Source organism: Solea solea, chromosome 2 (genome assembly GCF_958295425.1).
Source record: "Solea solea chromosome 2, fSolSol10.1, whole genome shotgun sequence".
NCBI lineage: Eukaryota > Metazoa > Chordata > Actinopteri > Pleuronectiformes > Soleidae > Solea > Solea solea.
In genome coordinates this window covers 23,197,066-23,208,945 of record NC_081135.1, presented here as the reverse complement: position 1 = coordinate 23,208,945, position 11,880 = coordinate 23,197,066, and the positions used below count along the sequence as shown (strand labels likewise).

Sequence of the window (11,880 nt, the reverse complement as noted above, 5' to 3'; positions counted from 1 at the left end):
CCAGTTGGAACAAGGTCCTTTTTGCATTTTGCATGTTCTTCCTGTGTGCGTTTCTCCGGGTTGTCCGGCTTCCTCCCACAGTCCAAAAACATGCAGAGGACACTCTAAATAATCCATAGGTATGAGTGTGTGAGTGAATGGTTGTTTGTCTCTATGTGGCCCTGCGATGGACTGCCGACTTGTCCAGGGATAAAGCAGTAGATGAATAAATGAATGTTCTCATCCTTACAATCAAATTTGGATGAGATATTTTGGTGCCGTCCTGTGATAAAGCTCCATCACATTCTAAATCTATTACATAGTGAAATAATGAACTAAACCTTAATTTTAAAAAACATATCTTAGAAATAAAACTACTTTTTTAATATTTCCTCAATATTTGAATAATTGCAATTCGATATTTCCCCAAAATAGTGGTTCCTAACTATTGTTTTCCTGTTTTTTGTTTTTTTAAGATTATCATTTATTATTTTTAATATTGTGATGCACAACTTACAGTAAAGCTGTTTCCGTGTGATTTAGAGCCATTTTAAGAGTTTAAAGCACATTTACTCTGCAGTAACATCATGAATCAGGCTTATTTTGCTCAAGATATGACATTCTTATGTCATCTCTTCGCTACATGTAGTATCATGCCATTCAGCTCTGTGTACAGGCATCATAGATGCTGACTTCCGTTCACTGTATTCCTGGACTTGATTATGACGTGGCTTTCACTCTTTTCACTAGTTTCTGCTTATGTAACATTATGTAAGTCAGTGATTTCCTGCATTGGTGAAGGATGTGGTTGACGGATCAGGAGTGTTTTGACATTAATTTGAAGGCTCTCAGTGTTGTACATCACTACCACTTGATTTAGTATTTGCTTTAGCTGTAAATTGAAAGCTAAAGCTCAAACGAAGTACGTTAAGTCAGAGGATTATAGATAACCCTGAGAGTGTGTAGTCAGATCAGTGGAGGATACTAATGTCATCTTAATTGATTGACATGTTCCATGCTTGCTGAAGTAACAACCTCCTTACAGTGCAGAAATAGTCAGCACGACCCTTAATGGCTTAGTTAAGAGACTAGTGTGGGAGTGTGGAAAGAAAGTTTTAACAAAGAATGTTAAAGTTTGAGATTGTGCTAGTTTCAAATCAAACGCAAGTTGTTGGACAGAAAGACTGAATTGCAGCTTCTGTCCCAAATGTGGCAGGAACCAAATGCTCAGATAAGCTCAGATGTCCAGGCTGGAAACAGATGGACGTTACTGAGATGTAAAAGATACTGCACTGTTTACATCCGCTCTCAGGAGTCCCATCTCTGGACATGTTTACGAAACAAGCAAATCAATCACTGTCAATTAGAGTTGCGTTCAAAGTAAACCACATCCTGGGAGTCAGACGCTCATTCTGCACTTAACAGCAGGCAACACAATTAGGCTGTGGCAGAGCGCTGTAAAGTGCTCAGGGTATGAGAGAATGAACTGGTGCATATAAAAGGCTCTTACTGACTTTTATCTATACCATGCTCGGGTATCCTCCCGAGCAGAGACTATCACTGAGCATGAGAGAGGAAAGCTGCACTGGAAGCCCTCTGTTTCACATCTTTCATGTTCCTGACAGACTCTGCAGTTTGGGATGCCATTCTACATAAGTACACTGCTGCCGAAAGCCCCCATTCTTTCTGCCCCCCACCCACTGTGCTTGCTCTCATTTTGATACCCATCTGCTGACGTTCGGATAGCAACAGTTACAGCAGTCCTTATTGGTTTCTGAAGGAGCGTCTGTACAGTCACTTCCTCTCCAGCTGTGCTCCATAAAGGTGAGAGCATTGCACTTTAACAGCTAGAGTCTAAATCAGGCTTTGAGACGTGGGAGCATAATCACATTTGATGTGAGGTGTGAATTACAGACGCTGGTTTGTGCATCCTTTCTCCCACACCACTGCTGCAATGCTATATTTGATACTCAATTTGCATGCACACAATACAGTGCTGAGTTAGTGCAAAGCTCAAGGAAATTAATTTTTGAGACAAAGAGAAAAAGAGCTCCCAGCTTCTGGTGCAGACATACGTTGTTAAATTCTTTATTGTATATTTTATCATAATGTAAAAAGGATGGGAAATATTGCTGGTGCAAGTGAATATCGATGTATATGTGATACAAATTGTTGAACTGAATGTCAACATATATAAGATAAAATTAATTGTATACTTCCTCCATGTAAACGTTTATGAGTAAAATAATGTGAGCGACGAGCACAAAGACAATTGAGAAAATAATGAACACTTGCAGTGCAAGGATTCAATTAGTTGTTCCTGGATAAATGTGTAAAAGCTGTTTCTTCATAGACATTTGATTGAAATACAATATTCCTTTTTGACAGTGATGCTCTCATGGGACCTGTTTTTATTGTTTATGAGTGTACATTTATTAAATGTTTTGATTTTGGTTTAGATTTTAGTCCACACTATGGTTTGTTTTTAAATTGTATGAACACTCCTGGATCATCCCTCATGAAAACCCGTTGGTATCGATGACCTTACATTTACTGCTGCCGTGCTTGGTGCTTTTGTGCTTGTCCTCTTTGTGGTCCCAGCCATGACCAGTTTCTGTGGCAACATGATTTTGAAAACAGCTTATCCCACTAACGGCCCACAGCCGTCGAAACTTCTACAGCCCACTCCTGATGCATTACTCATTCATTGCTCATTATCATCCCACTCTCATTTCATTTTTCCCTGCTTGGATATCTGATGGAGACGGTTGTGTGTGGGGCGGGGTAGAGACTACTATGAAGCCTGTTTATCCATTCTGCGATTGGCTGGTGGGATCTATTTAATCCGCTGTGGCTGCTGTGGGTCCGCCCCTGCACTCCTCCTCCTCCTCCGCGCTCTGCCTGCCCCAACAGCATCCATACACAACAGTGTGCTGTCTCTGTTCCAGGGAGAATATCAGCTCTGCACAGGGAGGAGAGGATTAGCGCAGCCGCTCAGCTCATCTGCATACACATTCCCAGAGAACCACATGAGTGCTCAGGGCTGCACCTCTTTTGTATAAAACCTGGCACTCCTATCACAGTGGTTTCACTTGTACCACTGTCACTGCTGTGAGAGGATTTAATAAGGACTACTGTTTTTGTTCTTTTATATTCCAGACTTTAAATTTAAATTTGTTGTCTCTGCTGCCCCTTTTTGACTGGGACAATGGGAGTAACAATGTTTGATTCAGACCTTTTCTAAGCATCTTTGCCTCTTTTTTTAATACTTTTCTGCTGGGATTGTTCCTTCACCTGGTTTTGGAGGTGAGGAGTAGCAGAATGCCATCTAGAGAGTCCTACGAGACTCTCAAGGAAGAAAAGTCCCTGGTGCAAAAGGCCAAGCGAGAGGCCAATCAGGAAGATATTCTGGTGGCTGCTCTGGGGATGAGGATGGGGCCACAGAAACCGCCAGCCACTTTCTGGCAACCACTAAAACTGTTTGCCTATTCACAGCTCACCTCACTGGTGCGCAGAGCAACACTGAAGGAGGGCGACCGGACCCCCAAACCCGAGAAAGTACACAACTTCAAGGTGGGAATTGATCAACTTAAATTACTCTTGTCCGCTGTTGCAGCTGTAAAATGTTTATTTTATTTTCATCATGTATGGTTAGGTTGCCCTTTCTCATGCTTGTGAAAGATGGAGGAGGGGAGGCAGGGTTTTCCTGAGTTCAAGGGAAAATGAAAAACAGAGCTGTCCATTAAGCTTTTTATCAAAAGAAAATCTGTTGTGTGGTCTGTGGACCAATGGTGATAGTGTGATTACCAGATGAACAGATTAGGGAACTGAGAGGGAAAACAGTGGAGGAGTGTTTCCATGTTCTGCTCATTCTCACTTTTCTGGCAGGCTAATGGAATGGAGAGCAGGGTGTGAAATTTTACCTTCAAGCCTTTTAAATTGCTGCTGCTGTTCTGCTGCGTTGTACTTTTTAAGTGCTGAATGTTGCATTTCAACATTTCCTTTGTTCAGAGGGCGTGTGTGAAGAATGTTACAGTACATTAGTGTGAATTCATGATGTATTATTTAAGTAACATGAAATGTGCTCAGAACCTTGGTCAATTTAAAAACTCTCGGGGTTATGTAATCTAACAAACATGTCTTCTGTCTGGTAAATTTCAGAAAACATGTGCGATATTATCTTTCTAATTTTGTCTTTTGGAATTAATTTGATGGGGGCTGTTGGTGTTACTAGTTAGATTACTCCTATCTATATTTTGTACCTCAGCCTTTTAAGTTAATCCACTAACCACCTACACTTACAAAGTTTTTACTAATAGAAAAAGGAATCATTACATTATCATAACAAGTCAAAAATGAAAAATAAAAATGATTAGATGTAAAAGATCATTTATAAATCATTTGTCTCCTGTAAACACATACATGACATCACCATAGATGTTCAGGATAATCGTAAGTGATAAGCTAATTTTATATGTGTCCATATTTTGTAACAAAGTCATTACTTATTCACACCAGCAACTACCAATTCTGTCGTGAATGGCCCTCCTGATGTGTCTGTTATTGACTCCATGCAGAGGAACTGTGGGAGTTATCGCTCCCAGAAGCCTCCGTGATTGGCTGCGCTGTTGTTACCTGGTTGAGAGCAATGACTTCTTCCAGTTCCATACAACAAGCACGGTGGCCTTTTTCTGTTTCCATACTGAATTTCCCTTGACAGCATACACCTTCTGTCTCTAGTGAAGTGTCAAAACCTCCCCTGCTTGGAGTCACCACTCCACATCAGTGTTGTCAGCTTGAGGATAATCCTCCTCCTCTACCTCATTTAAGATGGCAGCACCTTCAGACCTCCTTGCTTGTTAAGAAGGAAGATGCTGTGGAATAAAATACCTGCTGTTCTCCCTCTGCTTTGTCACTGCTCCAGAATCGTCATTAATGTGTGTCACTGTCCTCTTCTCTGTTGCAGGTCCATACCTTTCGAGGGCCTCACTGGTGCGAACACTGTGCCAGCTTCATGTGGGGACTGATGGCACAGGGGGTCAAATGTGCAGGTACATCTTGTTCTCATGGCTTCATTAACAGAGTCTTATGTAAACGTCACATCACGCTCTCATTACATACATGTGTACAAAGTGAGCATCACTGTATATGGGTTACTTGGTTTTCAGTGCATCTGGAGCTGGATTATTCCATTTTAATCTAAAATCCCCAACAGTTGTTTGTGGATTATGAGTTGTATAACGGACCAAGTGCAATGGTGGCCCAATAGCTGTGATGTAACAGGTCTGATTAAAGGCCCGCATGTTTCTTCACTGGCTTTGTGAAAGGAGTAATTATTTTGAAAGCGTGCGGGATCTCACACCCCTTTGTCGTTATTGCAGAAGCTTTGTGCTTATAAAGGGAAAACATCGGCTGCTACTGTCAGTCAGAGAACACACAGACCAGAATTCTAATATATTCTTATGCAAGCTCAATTCTCTGCACTGACTGAATGATGTCAGTATGTGTGTATTACCTTTTTCAGTCTTTATACATTTTCACATTATATTTTTCTGTTATATTTGTCTCTTTGTTTGTCAGATTGCTGTGTTTATTTCACTGTAGAGCCATTGTTAGAATTATTTTTCCATTCCGAGAATAGTATAGTAATACTCCCTGATGTGCCTTTGATGTTTTATGGATGAAACAAAGTGTGTCACACAAATCTGTGGTAGTGCTGGCATTAATAAATTATGTCTTGATTTTGAAAGCTTACAGCAAACAAAATAAAGGCACATACAGTATGTGTGGAGCCAGTCTGTATCGACTCAAGAGATCGCCATTCCTTCAGACTCAGCCACAGCCTCCAGAATCTAGGGCAGCGAGGGCTCACATGATGCTCACATTTGCATACCAAAAAAAAATGTTCTTCCCACCTCCTTTTTTCTTTTTGTATGTGTGAACTGTGTTTGGCTGAGTGCCAGAGAGCCAGCCTCTGCTTGCGCTTGTTGTGCCACATTTCTTCATCAGAGTACAACCCCCCAGCCTCATCCCATCATGCCTATGAAGGAAAACAAAGCTGGCATGTCTCTGTAATGAGGCGCGGAGCTCAGAGTGTGGGGAAGGAGATCTGTTTCTATACACATTAAAATTCGAAGGCTTCAACCAAAGAGCTAGGTCACACAGCTCAGCCTCAGTTTAACTTAAATAATTTGTAGAAAAACCAAAACATCCAACAAATGAGCGCTGCTTTTTGTTTTTAGAAACCGGTTTCAGCTGGTAACGCTGCTGGTTAGACACAGTGATAATGGGCTGATTAGCATCCAGCAACCATTAAACCTCTTTTCATAGCCTTTAAGCCAAAAACAAACTGCATCCCAACACCATAGCAACACAGATAGAGTTGATGGTGCAGTGAGCAGCATCCCCTGTTTCCTGGCTATTGGTGTCCCTTGGGGTGTCCCTCCCTCACCCTCACCCGACCCACCTGGGACCTACGGCCGTCAGCGTGCTCACATGGACACCAGGAGCTCAGCAGCCTTGTGTCTGATGACAGACTCTCCTCTATTATACTGCCTGTCTCATATCCTTAAGAGAATCATCTCTTAAGGTAATTACATTTCTGCATCAGTGCATATAAATGCTGGCTGGACAAATTTCTCCAGGGACTCATATTAATCAAAATATGGTCTGAGATCCTACAGAGGCATAGATTCTAGGCTTGTAGAAAGATCATTTTATCTAAAATTACAAAGACGCGGTGATCAGAATGTAATTCTTTTTATGGTTTTCAAATCCAAAGGCATTCAAAATCTTTCAGAATTTGGAGAGAGCTCATGAGATCTAAGAGCTTGAAGAGCTGCCCCCATTTTAGTCTGGGAAAGTAGGTCTAGTGTAGCCCGCAGCGGCTCAATTGCTGCTTCCACGGCCATTGTGTGTGAGCTTGGATCTGGAAGAGGATAGAGTGTGGTGCAGCATCGCTGACTGTCCCTCCTCCAGGCCACAGGGTTTTCAGTGTTCCTCTAATTCTCTCCGTCCTTCTCTGTTACAAAGCAGAGCTGCGGTCGCTCTGTGCGCCTGCTCTCCACAGGCTTCTCTGTTCCCAACAAGGTGAATTCTGCCCTGAAACATATGCGCCTCAGGCCCATTCCACTGCCACTAAAGACAAAACACACTGTGGGAAATACTTACACTGACATCATGACTAATGCGCTATTTAAAGTCCAAAAGAGATTCATTTTAATGAAAATATTGGGGTGATAAAATGACAAAATAAGACTTACCTGATGTATTTGTTTTTGTATGTTTATATAATATAAAAACAATATGAATGTCCTGTATTCTGTTTTTATTTTACTAATAATATTGCACTTTAGAGGTGACTTTGGGGTGATGCAGTGCTCAAGGTGACTCAATACCATGTGTGGCCTCATGAGATTCTGCCAACAAATATTGATCTAGATAATTAACACTCTTCTCTGCAAACCAAAACACACACACACACAAAACCATTCGACCTGTTCAAAATTAACCTCATGTTGGATTTCAATCATCATTAAGTCATTTTCAGGAATATCATGGCTGTGTTGACTTTGACGTGTCGTGTTTTTGTAATTCTGCAGTAATGTGCTTCTGTCTCTCTCTGTAGATTGTGGGTTGAATGTCCACAAACAGTGCTCGCCTCTGGTACCCAATGACTGCAAGCCAGACCTGAGACACATCCGCAAAGTCTACAGCTGTGACCTCACGACCCTGGTGAACGCCTGTAATACAGCGCGACCCATGGTGGTGGACATGTGCATACGGGAGATCGAGTCCAGAGGTTAGTTCACGACCTGTGTGTGTGCGTGTGTGAACTGAAGCTCATAATAAGAACAATATTCCCTGCAGATGTAACTGTAGTAACTGCTGTGTAAATAGTAAATAAACACATTTTAAGCCATAAAAGCTTAAAATTTAGACAGATTTAATTCCACAAATGCTGCAAATGGATGGGGATGATCTATGAAGGCAAAGAACAGCTGCGATAATTGAATTTTTAAACCAAATGAATACTCACAGTAATTGTCACTACTAAATATTTTATATTGCAGATTTAATGTAGCTCAATTAAAACATTTTATTTCAACTGTCAGTTTCTAAAATGACCAAAAGTTGAGTTCAGATTTATACGTTTATAATAATAATAACAATCTGGATCAAGTGACTGTCAGAACTGGGACTGTGATTGACTTTAGTTTCAAAATGTTTATCTTGAATTTGATGTTTGACTTTACCCAGTCCAGTTTGACCCACATTTCATACTCACAACTATATTGAGTGAACATTGATCACTTGATTTATTCAATTATTACAAAATAATTGCACAATATGAAACAATCCAGACATTTTACAAACCCCATAAATCTAAATACAAGGTTGTCACCGTTTATTAAAGCTCATAAAAAATTAAGTACTACTTCCATTTCCTTAAAGATGATAAAAAGAAACCTTACTGATTTCATTGTTTTCATAAGACACGGAGTAATTATTAATCAGGCTAATGCCTGCTTTTCTCTGCTCAGGTCAGAAAAGTCGTAAATTATTCTGACATAATGTCTTTCTTTTTTTTACATGCTATGATTTCCAATGGAATAACTCTAACAATAATGTTTAGTTTTTTTTAACAAAAAATATCTTTTTAAACGACCCCTTGAAAGTTGAATTCAGAATGAAGTTCATGTCATTGTGATGCCTGTTGTAAAATCATTCATTTGGTTTTATAGTAAGTGATCTAAACTGTATGTACAACATACAAGTTAAGGTGTTTAAAGTCACTTTTATTATTAACTGTGTTAATGTTTTTTGGTGATGGGTGTGTGTGGTTGACTGTGAGGACTGAAGAGTGTGCTGGTAATTGTAAACCTATAATGAGGAATACATTACTCCGTTTCCTGCTGTCTCTGTTGATTGCATTTCAGTTAAATCATTCAGCTATGTAGGAAACTCATTGCTGCCTTATTGTCTCCCCCCTAATCCTTGTACATCTGTAGCTAAGTTTGATTTATGTCTTCATTATTTTACTCACTGATGCAGAAAACTCTTTGCATCTGCCCATGTCCTACCATTGTGACACTGTGGACATTTTATCCAAAAATGTCTTATGCATATTTAAGAGTGTTAAATGTTCTTTCCTGAATTACCCAAGGCGATTCGCGGGGGCTTGACAATATCTGAAAGGTTGTTTATTTCATCTTTGTTCCTCAAGGACTGAAGTCTGAAGGCCTCTACAGAATATCTGGATTCAGTGATTCAGTGGAAGAAGTCAAGACGGCGTTTGACAAAGGTACGTTTCCCTCAGCCCGCATCACAATGAAGGCCATTTGGTGATCATGCATATTCACAGATACACAGAACACTTTAGATTAACGAGAAAGTGACACATGCGTGAAGGATTAGTGTCCATCTGGGAGAGCAGATCCTGTCCTGACATGTCCCTCTCACACAGGGTTTCGCTGTGGGCAAACCATGCATCTACTTTCACTGCCTACAGCCACAGCTGTAAAAGAAAACCTCCCATTGTTGTGTTTGGATTCAGCAGTAGGTTTTGAGAGTATGAGCCTGTCTTGGCCCAGTGCAGTGTGAATTTTAGCTGTAGAAAAACCCTGCAGCAGTGGGATAAACTCTTTCCTAGAGCCGCATGTGGAATATCCTCCATGACAGAGTGTCATTCCAGCTCACAGCACTGTGGTGTTCAGTCTGCCAGCACAAGTAGGCCATGGCCTGCTCTGCATAGCATAACCGAGGGGAAGTCAGAATAAAACAGGCCAGGCGGATGATGGCAGCTACTTTGCAAAAACACAGACACAGAGAGTATTGTTTTTTCACCCATTGTATCACAATCTCTCCATTCCGTAATTCACGCTGTGATGTGAAAGTGCTGATGTGAGCCATTTTCCCCAGTGTGACAATTGTCTTCTTCTTGTTGTCTCCCATCACACATCTCACGTCCTTGCAGATGGTGAAAAGACAGACATCTCAGTGAACGCATATGAAGACATCAATATCATCACGGGTGCACTGAAACTCTACCTCCGGGATTTGCCTGTTCCCGTCATCTCATACGACGCTTACCCCAGGTTCATCGAGGCTGCAAGTAAGTCACAACCAGAGAAACAGTTCAAGTTTAAGATGATGTTTGTAAAACTTTAAAACATTTATAACCTTTACTTTACTATGTCACAAAGTTAGCACAACTACACAAAGTGCACAGAGCCAATTTCCATAAGCTCTTTCGAGCAGCCTGCTCTCCGCAGACTTCCTCTCCTGTCTAATGGCTTTTATTACCCCCCAGGAAATACTTACATTGATTTTTTTTTTCCAGATTGTGCTCTCTGAGGTCAGAGAGTTTTTTTTTTCTGACCACACTCACAGCAACTTCCTTTCTGTTTCACAGAGCTCACAGATGCAGAAAAGAAGCTGAAAGCGTTCAGTGAGGCTCTTTCTCTGCTGCCGCCATCACACTGTGAAACTCTCAAGTATCTCATGGCACATTTAAAAAGGTGAGCAACCCAGTCAAGCACTGCACGATCAACTATTAGGGAGAGGGTTTAAAAAAAGCAGGTTAGTCTAAGTGAGGCATAGTCATTTTTTTTCAGGAGCTTCTCCTGAAATGAAAACCTATAGTTCAGTCCCCTCCACCTGTCCACCCATCCGTCCATTTCCACAATCATTGTTGGTTTCTAACTCTCACATGTGTTCGCAGGGTCACGCAGAACGAAAAGTCCAACCTGATGAATGCAGAGAACCTCGCCATCATTTTCGGGCCCACCCTCATGCGTGCACCAAACCTGGACGCCATAACAGCGCTCAATGACATCCGCTACCAGAGACAGGTGGTGGAGGTGCTCATTAAAAAGGAAGACGTGCTCTTCTAAACACAGATCGGGGCTTTTATAGAGCAGAACGGTTCTTCTGTGTAAAAAAAACAAACAAAAACAGTTTGTACTGATCAGAGCTGCAGCGATTATTCGATTAATCGATTACTAAATGAATCTTCAACTATTTTGATAATCAATAGAGGTTTTTTTTATTAAATAAAAAATTAAAACAAGCTTTCTGATTTTTCTTCTCCTTAAGTGTAAATATATTCTGGTTTCATCGCTCCATCTGACAAAGAATATGGTTTGTGGACAAAACAAGATGTCAGAGAACATCATCATTTCGAGGTTTTTCAACATTTTATGGTCCAAACAAATACTCGATTAATCGATTTTGAAAATAATCGTTAGTTGCAGCTCTAGTAATGATCATTTTTTGTGTATGGACTAGTACTGACCTAACATCTGCCCCCCCCCCCCGTGCTGGGTGTGGATGATGAACCGTATACTCTGTGTCTCCCCATTTTTGTCGGGGGAATTTTCAGACGCTGACATTCCAGCATGCATGTTGCAAGCTCTTTGTTGCTTTGTAGTCGTGACCCAGCATGTGTTAAAGATCGAGTAGTGCTGTGATTTTTGGTTTGATCTGTCCTGTAGAAGCTGTAGTTCACACTCCCAGCTGCCTCCGTGCAGTGATTCTCGTGAAACATCGTATAGCTGGATGTAAATGAAATAAGATACTGATTTTTTCTGCTGTAATTTTTATGATGCTGTATTTTTCTCAACTGTTTTTATGTAACCTGCAGTTCTTGGTTAAATGAGCCTTTCCTGTCACTGAGTACACGCTGGTACTTTTGGCTGAGCGTAACATTTCTGTTGTGTTATAAACAGCATTCTTTGTGAACTTAGTTTTTGTACTGTAATGTTTTTTTTATACACAACTTGCATGATCAGTTTAATTTATTAAACCTTAATCTATATTAAATGCTTGATGAATCTGAATCTGATTGTCATTAAAACATCTACATCGCAACATTTGTTAAACCTACTTGAACTAATTGTA

At 40.7% G+C, this 11,880-nt stretch overlaps 1 protein-coding gene across 1 annotated transcript; it reads left to right on the top strand.

The window, feature by feature from the left end:
- Positions 1-2,840: 2,840 nt before the first annotated feature.
- chn1 (chimerin 1) lies at positions 2,841-11,861 on the top strand. The gene is made up of 7 exons (XM_058617198.1): positions 2,841-3,552; positions 4,946-5,030; positions 7,607-7,780; positions 9,206-9,283; positions 9,956-10,093; positions 10,394-10,499; positions 10,703-11,861. The coding sequence occupies exons 1-7, from the start codon at positions 3,301-3,303 to the stop codon at positions 10,872-10,874; spliced, it is 1,005 nt and encodes a 334-aa protein (XP_058473181.1). The 5' UTR covers positions 2,841-3,300; the 3' UTR covers positions 10,875-11,861.
- Positions 11,862-11,880: the final 19 nt, after the last annotated feature.